The sequence below is a fragment of the Macrosteles quadrilineatus genome, unplaced genomic scaffold (genome assembly GCF_028750875.1).
Source record: "Macrosteles quadrilineatus isolate MER2022 unplaced genomic scaffold, UCM_ALF_1.0 Scaffold_7__1_contigs__length_78375512, whole genome shotgun sequence".
NCBI lineage: Eukaryota > Metazoa > Arthropoda > Insecta > Hemiptera > Cicadellidae > Macrosteles > Macrosteles quadrilineatus.
Genome location: NW_026542600.1, coordinates 41,920,567 through 41,934,378, shown reverse-complemented (window position 1 = coordinate 41,934,378; position 13,812 = coordinate 41,920,567). Strand labels below are relative to the sequence as shown.

The following is a 13,812-nucleotide window of genomic DNA, read 5'->3' as shown; positions in this document are numbered from 1 at the left end:
GAGTCTTTCGAGTTCTTAATAAAATATATCTTAATAAAAGACTTGTTAACAGACTCTACTGTATCGCAATCAAAGAAACCCCACACTTCCGCATAAGAAAGAATTGATCGTATGACTGAGTTGAAACACATCTGCTTGGCACTCAGTAGAAATTGATTGACATTTATGAGATTTTCCCACAGTAGTAAATTAATAGCTAACTTCTATACTTCTATTTTGCTTTGAAAATTGCTTTAGTAAACGTACACAGCCCTTTTCGTTAGTATAATAACATTCAAAGGCTCTCTAAAGAGTTCAACTTCTTAGTCGTATACATATCTATATTATGTTTCGCAATGCTGAGTGAATACATCGAAGTAACCTCTGTGAAAACTCTGCAGTAAATTGAAATTTTCCAGCTTAATGACTTTTCTACATACAAATTATTTTTAAAAATGGATCCAGTTGCTGTATACCTTATTAATTTAACAAATTATGGACACGGCTCATATTGGCAACATGTCCTTCTGCACTTGTATTATTTTGTATTGTATTACACAGTTGTAAACTTTTCCAAAGATTAAAAACATGTATGAAAATAATCTCATGAACCTATGATGACCTGTCTTCAATAATGATTGATAAAATATAGGAAAAAGTGGTCAAAAAGTCATCGCCAGAACTGAAATATTCTGCCACGTTATCTATATAAATAAAATTACAGTTTTGTCTGTACATTGTGTAGAATCATGCAGTTTTTTGTTATTTTTACGTTTCATAGCCTAAGAAAGCCGAAACGAGTCTTACCTCAATTTCTGTCTGTCTGTTTGTCTTTCTGTCATTCTGTCTGTGATGCCAAAATGTCATTTTACGTGACCTACTCCTAAAATACTAGAGTACTGATCAAGATTGAAATCGTTTTTCTGTATTTACTGGAAAGGTGAGAGTGTCTTTGGCTATAAAATCATGGCCTCTCTTCTTTGAAGACAAAATAACGAACCATCAAAAACCCAATTTTGTTAGATTTTTGTCAAATTTTCTCCCAACGTTTACTATTACATTTTATGAAATAATGATCAGCTGTTTGGATTAGTTCTCACTTCTAGCTAGCTGTCACTGATATGTTTACATTAAATACTGTTTACACATACCGCAGCCATTTCCGATCAAGTTTTATAAGCACATCCAAACCAAGTGAGATTAAAAACATTGTGCCTTAACCGGCTTAATTAATTGCAAGTTCAACGATTGTTCTTGAGTTTTGATAAACGGGGTAAAGACCATGAATCAGTGTTGTATAGTGCTGGGAAAATTAGATTTTTTAATCGTAGCTTACAATAAAGGTTTCCACTCACTGCTGGCGCTTCAAGGACAGTTGTGTAAAGTGCAAAGTAAAAAATCACAACTGCAGTGGGTGATCGTGGATGTTGCTGCGATCTTGGAAGATCTTTTTGATTTCGCTGTGATCGTAACAGAGGTTTAACTTACAGATGTAGCTAAACTCGCTTTTCGAATGTGTCACTTTTGGTTTATACTTACCTCTTTGTGCTGCAATCGCTGGACCATACCGCAAATCTTGGCCCAAGCCCATTTCTTTGGCAGGCCCTACGTAGGCCGAATTATTCACAACCTCATTTCTACAACCATATCGGTACTTTTCCCTAGAATGCATAGCCTTACTACTTAGGAAGTAAAACTAAAAACTTCCAAAACCCCAGATTTGTGCATTTTATGTTATATTTCCTCCGATGTTTGCAAGATATGCCGATCATTGTTTAGAGATTACGTAATCTTTTAAATAAGAAACCTTTGTTTGGATAAAGGTGGTTTCTTCAAACTGTCATTAATACGTTAACATTTTGGGGTTATTTTGGGGTGTGTTGCTAGCCTAGTGGTTTGCGTCTCGGACTTTGGTGCGGGAGGGACGGGTTCAATCCCCGGCACATCCACCAAACTTTAATGTGTTTGGACCGCTTTCCCTTAAAAGTGTTTGACATCATTACAAAAATGCCGCTGGCGTAGACACAAGAAAAAAAAAAAACATTAAAAGATGCTTACAAATAATGCTATTAATGGGAAATAGCTTTGATTTTCGAAAACTTAAAAAAATACAAAACCAAGGGAGATTAATAAATTCGGTACTGATACCACATCAAATGAAAGATTTTTTTAGCAAACCATATCATGAATTTTTTAAGCTTTAGGTTGTTAACGTATCAATGTTTTGTTGACTGTGAATTTATTTACTTATTTATATATTTGTCAACAGATTTACACCAATTTTACAGTTTGATTAGGCCTAAATACGATAATCATAAAATTTTATGACACTATCAAAACTTTGAGATAAAATTATTTTCTTCGTAATTTGCTTTGGTTAAAGCGTAGCAAATCCCCTGATTCAATTCTGTATTTGTATGTGTATGTCTGTTGGCAACACATTAATGTCCTTATTTCTCAGTGTTTTGTGGAAAAGATAAGAGCACCTGTGTTAATGAAAATTTCAACCTGAATAAAATGTGGAGTAGTGAGGTTGAGGCAGTATTTTGACTACTTTTAACCAGTGTGAAAAGTAACTTTCAATTACAGGCCTACCTCAGGGCTATGCCTCATAGATCTATAAAGCAATTCCTTTTATCATTAGATATAAAATATGGACTAACACGATTGGGTGACATTGAATTTCGAAGCATTCGTTTTTGCTTGAACCTGTCAGATATTGTATTTGCGAAGGTTTATATGTACTCCTATACAGTTATAGTTTTGCCAGCATATCTGGAAAAATGCACACTCAAATATGCAAACCAACTCCTGTTCTGAATATAAGAAGGTTTCAACTTACTACAAGATTCCCATACACAGCTAGTAACACTATACAACCCCCCACTACAATGTTACATGTGATTTTTTTACCATCATCTTAATAAATAAACAAAGGATTTAATTTGCTATAATGACATCATTTTATCACTACATGAACCTGATTTAATGGTTAAGTATTTACTGTTTTGTAAATAAGAATGCCACCTATTGCATCTATATACAGTATTTAATACGCTAGGCATATTTTTGTCATAATTGTTTTGGAGTGGTGAGGAGCTACCGATCACCATGTCCAAGGTGTCATTAGAAAGGTCTTAGCATGTAGTTATGCCATCAAACAAAACAACTTTTGAATTACAACAGGGCTCTGCCCCAGTGGCCTTCAAAGTTCCCATGTTATTCTTAGGGAGAAAATGTTTACATTTGAATACTTTGAAATTGACACTAATATTTGAAACGGCTGGTTATACTAAAATTGGAGACATTTGCTACAAGGATTTATTAGATTAGTTGAAAAGATTGATGTTTCACTGTTTTAAACCAGTTTTTATTTGTACAAAATCAAAACAAAACCAAAAAAACGTTCGACATAATGTAGACTATAAGGTGTCGACCAGGACGGCCATTAGGAGGAGGCCGACGAACTTTAACTGGTAGACGCGAACTAAATACAAATAATACTATTGTCGTTGATAGGCGAATACAGCAAGCACCCTTCCGTTTTGGGTTTAAGTGTGCTCTCCAACAGCCGCCTGAAGATTTCACATTCAATTTAGGACTGTTGGATAATCGCTGCATAAGCTGTTGATTTTTTAAGACAAGGAGGCAGGTAGAACTACATCGGAAACAGAAGAGAGGAGATATTAGATGAGTGTTGGGAGCAGAGTGTTTTATGTTAACGTTTTAAAGGTAAACGTTTGGATATATACCTAACATCAGAAAGATACTGGAACAAGACTTTGAGATGGGCCATAATGAAACACAGTTTGTCACAGAACATGGAAAATTTCAAGGCGAATTTGTGGGGATTTCACCTGGTGGAAGAGGAAGTATGTAGATGTGGAGAAATAAAAACCACGAGTCACATATTTATAAATTGTTCACTTCAGGAGATAAATAGGAGAGAACAGGGATAAGTCTTGGATAAGAGAGGTCCAGAGATGAGAAAATAAAACATGATGAGTGACAAGGAAACAATTGAGACGTTTAGAAAAGTAGCTAGGGAAATAGGAAAACCCAGGGATACATACAGGCTTTCAAATTTAAAAAAAAAAGAAACAAACAAAAACCGGTGGTGGTGGGAACGAGTAGTTTGCTACAAACATTTACTGACTTGGTTGAAATGAAATATTTACTATTTGAATTTGGGTTGGCGTAAATATTACAATGGAAAAAAGCGAGATAGCCTGGATAATTTGATACACTAAAAAGAAAACTGAATTAACACTGTGCTGCATTTCTTAGTAATCATTGAAAGAGCCGATTTGCAAACTATGGAAACATAGGAAAGTTATAGAACACCACCAAATAGAATATAGAAATAATGTTTTCTTTTTATTTATAATCAATATTATGGACAACCTAATGCGGCTATGAGTAAGGCCATTTGTAGAAAACACTATTTACAAGAAATATTTGTTATATCGAGCTGTTATGTACATCTTGAATATTTCCATAATCTTTGAATCAAATCTTTTAAAGTCATCAGAAATTATGACTGTTATTCGTTTTAAAATAACGCCTGTAATAGTTAGAAATCGCTCGAATTCGAGCAACAGGTGCACTAGTTAACAAATTATTGACTAATCTTTAACAATTAAAAAGTCTAAACACATGATCACACTATAAACAAATAAAAGTACATTCTCAAAGTTTGTCCACCTCTCTTAGTTGATCCAATCTAATATGTAGTTGGCATTTAATGGATTTAAATTTTCACGCAATGGAATTATTATCATCATGATCGCAGTTATTTAAAATAATTATAATAATAACTTATAACTAGCCAATAAATTTTATTCGCAACTAATACAATGTTTACAAGCTATCTATGTACTACGCATTAAACAATTACATAACTTCGCAAGGCTTAGAAGAACGACATGCGTACTTTCAAAATATGAATTAAACTCTGGTCAATGCGGTACCAGCCTTCAACTCTGGCGACGCAATTCCCGTATTTTTAGACCTTCCGACACTCGCATTTTAGACCTTCCGACACTTGCACTTTTAGACCTTCCGGGACTTAGACCTTCAGCAACTCTCATTTTATAAACATTTATTTACAAAATATAGCTTGTGTACCTGAGGTCTAAATCCCGCAAGGTCTAAAACAGTATCAGTGGGTGAGTTTTCTGCATTGACTGTACTTTTAGACCTTCCGAGATTTAGACCTTCGACATACTGCCCGTTTAGACCCTTGGCAACAAGTACAAACTGCTAAATGTGTGTCGAAGGTCTAATTAGACCTTCCGAGATTTAGACTTTCAGCAACTGATCCTCTAAATCATCAATGTATTAGCTATCAATTCTAAAATAATTGTGGAATTGTATAGTTAAGTCTTCTAGATTAAATTGTATAATTAGTTTTTTTATGCTTTGACACTACAGTAGACCCCCTCTTAACCGACCCTAATGGGACCGGACCTAGGTCGGATAATTCAAAAGGTCGGATGAAGCGGACAATCCCTAAAATCATAACATAATGAAGTGCTATTGATTTGGAAATTTATAATCATTATTTTGAAATCATACTTGCATTATTTATAAAATAAACTACTCTTATCTCCTTTTTCGTATTGATAGAAAGGTCACAAGTAAACACAAAACACGGTTAAGTCAAATAGGCCTACTTTCAGTGGAATATATTACAATACTAGGCAAGAGTCAATCAAATTCCTATTTTAATAACTTATGTAGGTACTGTAATTTATTAATTGATGCTTTCCAAATCCATCGTAAAACAGTACGGAACCTTTTTTCAAAATTAAAGATACAAGCAACCATTTCGTTACAAGACAGGACGTTTATTTATAGCCTCTCACTGGAGGCTCGAGGCACAAAAATTATCTTGACCTTGGAGTTGTTAACCCCCCTTCAATGCCCTCCCTACAAGTTGCGTTGTTTGTTTACTCCAGCGATAAGATAATCAGTTCTCAAAATCGTAACGCACTTAATGATGTTATAAATTTGCCACACAGATAACAAACAGATCAGATGCGCTCGAACTACGAACGATGATGACAAACTGACAATAGGCTGTGATATATTTTTTGTGATCAACACAAAATAACTTATTCATAGTCATATCCTGTGGAGATAAGCGTATGGTTCAGTTCTCATCGCCCAGCATGGGAACGGAAATGCCGAGATTCCTAGAAAGCGGCGGTTAAACCGAGCTGCTCTCAAAGCAAGGTCGGTTAACACAAACTGTATTATTTTACGATCAAAGGCGGATAATCCGATTATCGGTTAATACGAGGTCGGTTGAGAGGGGGTCTACTGTATTCATGTATATAAAATGTATAAAGTAAATAAAGATCATTTCATTTGATTTGAATTGAGATGTATTTGTCTAGAGACGTCTTTAACAAATTTGTGTTTTTACAGACTAAGGATAAATCAACAGAAGCGGCCTCTCAGGTGCTCGGGAAGATCAAGAAGCTGCTTCTAGTCATCTCTCGGCCTGCCCGTCTCCTTGAGTGTCTGGAGTTTGATCCCGAGGAGTTCTATCATCTCCTGGAGCAAGCCGAGGGCCAGGCCAAGTTCTGTCAGGGGATCAAGGCAGACATCCCACAGTACATCATCTCCAAGCTGGGTCTCATCCGGGATCCCATGTCCGGAAAATTCTCAGGTAGGTTTGCAGAAAATTGAATAACTGCTATACTGGTTTAGAAATTAGGGAAGTTGACATTTGAATAATCCATTAAACTCATTAACTCGTTTACTATAAATCTCAAAGGATGAAAAGTTGTCTAAGAGTTGTATTGAATTGAGTGCCCATTACTAATTGTAAAGTATTCATATGAATACAAGGTGGTTTAGTGTAAAAGAATTAAGAAATTACTCCCGCAAAAATACTAATCTTTAAACAGCTGATATGGAGTCTGTTATTTTCATGGCTTCTTGGTTTTTGATGATGGATTAAAATTAGTGACTTGAGTGTAAATTAGAAATAGAATGTTTTTGATTGGCTACAATTCATGCATTGCTAACCTTCACAGGACAGATAACATCAGCTTGTGGACTTGAGTCTTCTCTTTAAAGTTTAATAATTTTGTAATGGTCACCAAAGTAAATATCACATCACTATAATCATAATGTTTGAATATTGTGGATATTTATAGGCATGCACTGTAGATGCGATACTCCCTGGTGTGGATTAACGTCCGCACTAGTGAGTACTACGACTATCCATAGTACTATCCTAAAAACTAGACCAATTCGTAAATACCTAAGAAAAAATGTGGTTTGGATTCTACTATAAACTGTAGGTCCCTTAGCCATTAGCTGTATGGGCTATTAATTAACAGCTGTGTCTAAGGAACATGTCGGCCTTAGTCACTAACAAAACAAGACTACAAGATCGCGCCACTCATCCTACACACACCTTCATTCATACTTGGCTTAAAATACCTTCTTTGTATGGTCGTCATTTCATTGAAAAGTATTAAGTATTGAATAGTGTTATAACAAGTAGTAAGAGCCTTTTTGAGTGGTTTTATTACCTATAGAATATGAATCACAGCTTGTAAAAAACTTGACAAACTTAAAGACTGCTGCTTCTGAGAATTATTTTGATTAGATTTCCCTTTACTGTATTTTTGTCCAGGTATTTGTTCAGGTTATATGTTTCAGATCTGCAGTTGGGTTGCAATGATATGGACAACCTCACACGACCAACGCATACTTCAACGCCAAAGAAGGAAAATAAATTTTCCAAGGTAAGTTGTCTGTGCAGTATTAATCCATATGAACAGTTCATAAATCTACTCAATTAGTTAATATTTAATAGATAATATATCGTTTAATGTCTTTCAAATGTTAACACATTATTGACAATGTCATGTAGCAACTAAAATTATAGCATAGTCAATAAATATAATACACCAATACTATACGGTAACACAGAAGGAGACATTATGTAATAGCCTACTTCTTTTTTTGTTTAGTAGTATTAGTATTATAATAGTATTTTTATTATTGTTACTAAAAACTCATACAAACTGCAATAGACTGCGATTATTGGTCTTAGCAACAATCTCTTTTAATGTTTCTTGGAAAGTTATTGAATTTTTTTTTCATTCTACAACTCATTAACATAGAAATATCTATAAAGGTCAATAACAGCTGATAACTACATTTTCCTACAGTTACCTAAAAATGTACATGTTCTCTCACTGATTTGAGAAAGCAAAGTGACCAATTCGCTCATCAGTGAGACAATGTTAACATTGTCTCACTCTAATTACTTTGTCTCATTTTAAGAGTGTTCTTGCCTACGCCTCGTGATTAAGGATTTCTCTCGAGTGAGGCAATTGCTCACTTTGCTCACTAGTTGCACAAATAACTATTTTCACAGTTTTTTGCTACATTTATTTTTATAACTGTTCAATTACTTCATTATATCCCCACATTTCCCATCCTATTAGGTTGATAATGTTTTCTGGTTTTCCAGGTTCCATTGGAAAGTGATTTTGATATTGTAAAGTTAATCTCCAATGGAGCGTATGGTGCCGTATACTTGGTCCGACATAAGGAATCCCGACAGAGATTTGCTATGAAGAAAATCATCAAGAACAACTTAATGTTACGCAACCAGATTGAACAGGTGTTCGCAGAAAGGGACATCATGAGTTTTACAGACAACCCCTTTGTTGTCAGCATGTACTGCAGTTTTGAAACAAAAGTAAGATTTGTAACATACAGCTGAACTTTGGTACACTAAAACGTCAACAATCCGGATTGATTGGGAAAAGACCCTATCAGAATGATCTAAATTGCCATAAAAAAAGGGTCAGCACACACTATTTGGGTAAATAAATGGTTAAATTATAACTCCCTATAATGGGGTAGGTACAGTAAAGGTCCAAAAGAGAGATGAATTGAAAAAATGGTTTATGTTCATTGTTTAATGTTCAAGCACTGTTTCAATTTTTATTTACAGCAACATTTGTACAATGTACTGTAAAAACATTAGACGATACATATTTGAGCTTTTTAAAAACTGTTTTTTGTGATTGGTTATTTGACAAATTTATCTTTAAAATAGTTTCTTATTTCTTTAAAGCTGCGTGACTGTAGTGATGGGAGACGATGTACGCTCTTATAGTAATAGGCCTAGTCATCAAACTTTTGTTTAAAGTTAATTGTTCAATTTTAAATAAAAAAACTCACATTAATGAAATAATAAGCATATAAATTGAAGACAGCATAAAATATGACTTCTTAAAGCAGCAAAATCATTGATCTTGTGGATTGAAAGCTATTTCTTCTGTCGCAGAAACATCTGTGTTTGGTGATGGAGTATGTGGAGGGGGGAGATTGTGCCGCACTTTTGAAGACTATCGGTCCTCTTCCTCCTGACATGGCTCGCTTCTACTTTGCGGAAACTGTCTTGGCCGTAGAGTATCTTCATAGCTACGGCATCGTTCATCGTGATCTCAAACCTGATAAGTATGTTACATTTCATATAGTTTAGTACACACACAATGTAAGTATCCAAGTATACTTAGGGTTAAGTGAGTACTCCAGTGGTCAAGTATTTACGAGCGAGTATTTCAGTACTTAGCTTCGACTCAAGCTTTTCAAGAAAGCTTAAATAATGAGCATTTTAATGAGATTACTAGAAGTATTTATATTTGTACATTATTGCAGAATTGAAGCACGATCTTTACTGTAGCGGCTTATTGTGTAACACTTACTATCAAATTACCTTAACATATACTGTAATAAAGTTGTTAAAACTGAAAAGTATGAAAAGCTTGTTTTGTATACCACAAGGGCAAGACCTAAATGAAATGTTTTATCGTGATCGAGTAATTGATGCTCGGTCAATTCAGTTTTTACCTATTCTCAGGTCTGTTTGAAAATCAAACCACTTGAAGACCTATTTGTGTTTGTTTTTATTTATTTTTAAACATTTTTATAAACAAATGACTCTTGATTGTTACAGTTTGCTCATCACCGCCTTGGGCCACATTAAACTAACTGATTTTGGGCTCAGCAAAATGGGGCTGATGTCATGTAAGTTGAGAAATTGCTATATTTAAAACAATATTGTAAAGGAGTTTAGCTTTAGAAATGGATAGGGTGTAGGTAAAATATCTGCAAAATTTAGAGTCCAGTAGCTTACTATACACAAACACCATTATGCAAATTTTGTTATGTTTGAGCCCCTGGACTCACATTTTCTCATAGCTTAACTATGTCTTTAAACATAATTTGTATTATTAGTACATGGCTTTGAATTATTTTTCCAAACATTGTCGATAGTTTTATATATATGGGTCATAATAATACAAATGACATTTTGCAATACAAAGACAATGAGGTCTTTTGCTGCTCAAATCTCATCATAAATGTGTGTTTGGGTATTCTGAAAGCTAATGCAACTTCTATCTCACTTTGCTTCCTCTTATTATTTCCTTTTCAGAAAATTTCCTATAAAGGGAATAAGCTATTACTGTAGGTCTTATGGTAAGATCTGGACCTGAGACCGACTTACTATTTCGTTTTATTGTCCCCAGAGGCCAAAAACACCATCCGTTCAAATTTATATGTGTCATAATCATGATAATCATCTAATCATATGTGTCTGTTACCATGATAACTTGAGTAGAAACGATCTGATTTTTATTAAATTCAATACAAACGTGTAAACCTACGTTTTTATCGAATGGGTTCGTGAACCAGCATGATCGGACCATGGGTACGGGATTTCATGGGGGGAAAATAGGTTGTTCTCATATTTGACCCTCAAAACATAAAATTCACTGATTTCTATTCAAACCCAAATCAGGCAAACAGAAATTTGCTTACTCTGCAGGTTTGTTGCGGCGGGGGTATTTGTAAATTGCTCCTGAAAATAGATTTAAATTTAAATTGGTTCGTGATTTTCTCTGTCCTTGCTGACCAAGCGAGAATATACAAGCAAGCTACCACAGGTGAATAGTCTACTTATTGAGAGTAGGAATGCTCCAAGATAATAGAATTATTTCCATCTTATACCGCAATATGACTTACCACCTACAAATTTATGTTTAAGGTTGAATTGGCAATGGTCCAAGAGTTTTTTCATCTGAAGCAGAATTGAGCTATGTCGAGTGTATCGAAACTATGTTAATTAAATTGCTTATTGCACATTGCAATGATAAGGCCCCTGAGCAGATAAAAGATAATGAGTTATAATTGGGAGTTTTTGGAAGTTTCAGATATGACCTGTAAAAGGTTACTCTTACTGAAGATTTGATGGTGAGGAATTTATTTTAATGGATAAAGCCCAGCTAGCTTACCTGTGAAAGTTTGAGCCCTGAGTAGAGATGGGAAATACCGTTACTTTTCAGTAATAGTCAGGAACGTTCCTTAGTTTTTTTGGTAATATATGAAATAACACTAGGCCTATTATTTTTTTCGCCTATTATTTCCCCTTCCAGCGTTATTTCACTTGTTTGTACTACGACATAAAAAAAAGGATTCTCAGTAAACTATTACCAAGCGTTTACTATAATATAGGATTACACGGTCATTGTTATTTCACTTGTTCGACCTACCAGTTCAGACGACGTTACAAAAATAATATGATTCTCAGTAACTAGGTATTACCTTTCACTATTAATACAACTAGACATTCCTTCCCCATGTTAAATTTGTAGCCAGTTTTTTAACCAAAATCGTTGTAGTGGATGTGAGCCATCGACAGATCGTGCTGATCTAAATTACTGATTTCTGTCGAATACACAATCTTTTTTTCCAATTCAAACTAATGGAAAGACTTATTAAGAGCTATAGCAACTGTCATGACCCATCAACTTGGTCAGCAACAAAAAATAAGGTAGAAAATAGAGTTTTTGTCACTAGCGCATTCTGTGACTGGCTCACACAACTGCGTTCTTTTTTTTTAATTGGCTACAGCTGGTCCATATAGATGGGTCGTCTACTTCAGTATCCAATAGTCAATGGTATTACCAAGCGCTTGCTATTAATTAATAGGATTATATGGCCAGCCTTATTTTACTTGTTCGTTTTACGAGGTTACAAAAATACAGTAATATGATTCTCAGTAAACTATTACCAAGCATTTACTATTAATTAATAGGACGACACGATCAGCGTTATTTCACTATCTCTAACGGTTCAGAAAATGTTACAAAAATAATAGGGTATTCTCAGTAACCTGTTACTATGGTAATAGGCGAATCCTCAGTAATAGTGTTATTTATCCTATTATGTTATATAACGCCCACCACTAGTCCAGAAGTTAATTGTAAAAGGTCACAAAACATAACATTGATATTTTGTCCTAAAATAGGACTTCTTCATAGAGAATGTTGAAGAATATAGTTCTGCTGAAACATAAACTGCTAATATTGTTGTTTTAATATTTCCTTTTAATATTATATTTTTTTTATTATAAATAACTTCTTGGATTCAACAATCAGTTCTATTTTTCCAGTGGCCACAAACTTATACGAGGTGTACGTCGACCGAGACACTCGCCAGTTCTCAGACAAGCAAGTTTTTGGAACGCCTGAATATATCGCCCCAGAAGTTATTCTCAGGTAGGAATATTTCCCTGTGATTTCATAGGCCTAGTATAAATCAGGTTTGCAAACGTATTGGTTTGAACATTAATCAAAAATGTTTTTTTTCTTCCATACAATAACTGGAATATTGAAATTAAATTAAAATACAATTTGTAGGCAACCATCAGGACCACATGTCCTTTCTTACAGTTAACCTCAAAACTACTGAAAATAAACTAATACATTTTCAATACAAACTTTTTTAACCCTAAAGAACGTAATATAAACATACCTATAATCTATAGCAAAATATCATCGTAATAGTCCATAACATATGCATTCACACACACACAACACACACACACACACAACAACAACAACAACAATTTGTTCCACTACGTTATGAAAATCGTTGACTAATCTTTTTCATGATGGACCAAGTTAAACCAAATAAATTAACATTTAATATTTCTTAAAAAAAGTTTCTTAACTGCATCTTAGAAAATTATTTTCATGTGTTACATAATTGTTCAGTCACTCAAAGCTATTGAAGTCGTTAGACACATTGTTAATTGGTTATTTATAATATTTATTTATTTACATCTGTAGTACAATTACGTATACCATGTTGATAATTTTACAGACAAGGGTATGGCAAGCCAGTGGATTGGTGGTCGATGGGAGTCATTTTGTACGAGTTCTTGATAGGTTGTGTTCCGTTTTTCGGTGAAACCCCAGAAGAACTGTTTGCACACACAGTTAATGGTAAGTAATCATTTGTCTTTTTTGTTTTTTAATTATTGGTTTCCATCTGTATATTAAATACATAGACTATTATAATATTATGAATTAATCATAATGTAATACAGTATACTCTTGATTATCCGAGCCCCGGTTATCCGGGGTCATTTTTGGCCTAAATATATATTTTCTAGTATAACCGAATCTCAAATCTCAAAACCATCAAAACTTAGGATAAGTTTTGGTTTCAAGATTCGATCACCAAGTTTCGAGATTCAAAAGTTTCAAAATTAAAGATTTTGGCAGTTATATTTTTGAAAACTGCTGACATTTTTTGTGTCACTATTATTGTTAATAACACTGTTTCCACACAAGCTGGTAGCAATAGAGCAAACATATCACCATCAACAGTAATGAAACAAGTAAACTGTATTCTGAACTTCAAAAGGCATCTTAAATACTATAACTTGAACCACGTACGATTCAGTTTCATATAAATATTTCATTACCCAAAGAATTATTGACT

The 13,812-nt window shown here is 34.2% G+C and overlaps 1 protein-coding gene across 2 annotated transcripts in view; it reads left to right on the top strand.

The window, feature by feature from the left end:
* Nucleotides 1-13,812, top strand: part of LOC128999175 (microtubule-associated serine/threonine-protein kinase 3-like) — a 54,652-nt gene that overhangs the window by 23,198 nt on the left and 17,642 nt on the right. For both annotated transcript variants that reach the window (XM_054425574.1, XM_054425573.1), the window contains exons 9-15: nt 6,412-6,655; nt 7,660-7,745; nt 8,480-8,710; nt 9,305-9,477; nt 9,977-10,047; nt 12,476-12,581; nt 13,189-13,310. In XM_054425574.1, the coding sequence (XP_054281549.1) occupies nt 6,412-6,655; nt 7,660-7,745; nt 8,480-8,710; nt 9,305-9,477; nt 9,977-10,047; nt 12,476-12,581; nt 13,189-13,310 (1,033 nt within the window). The remainder of the gene's footprint in view (nt 1-6,411; nt 6,656-7,659; nt 7,746-8,479; nt 8,711-9,304; nt 9,478-9,976; nt 10,048-12,475; nt 12,582-13,188; nt 13,311-13,812) is intronic.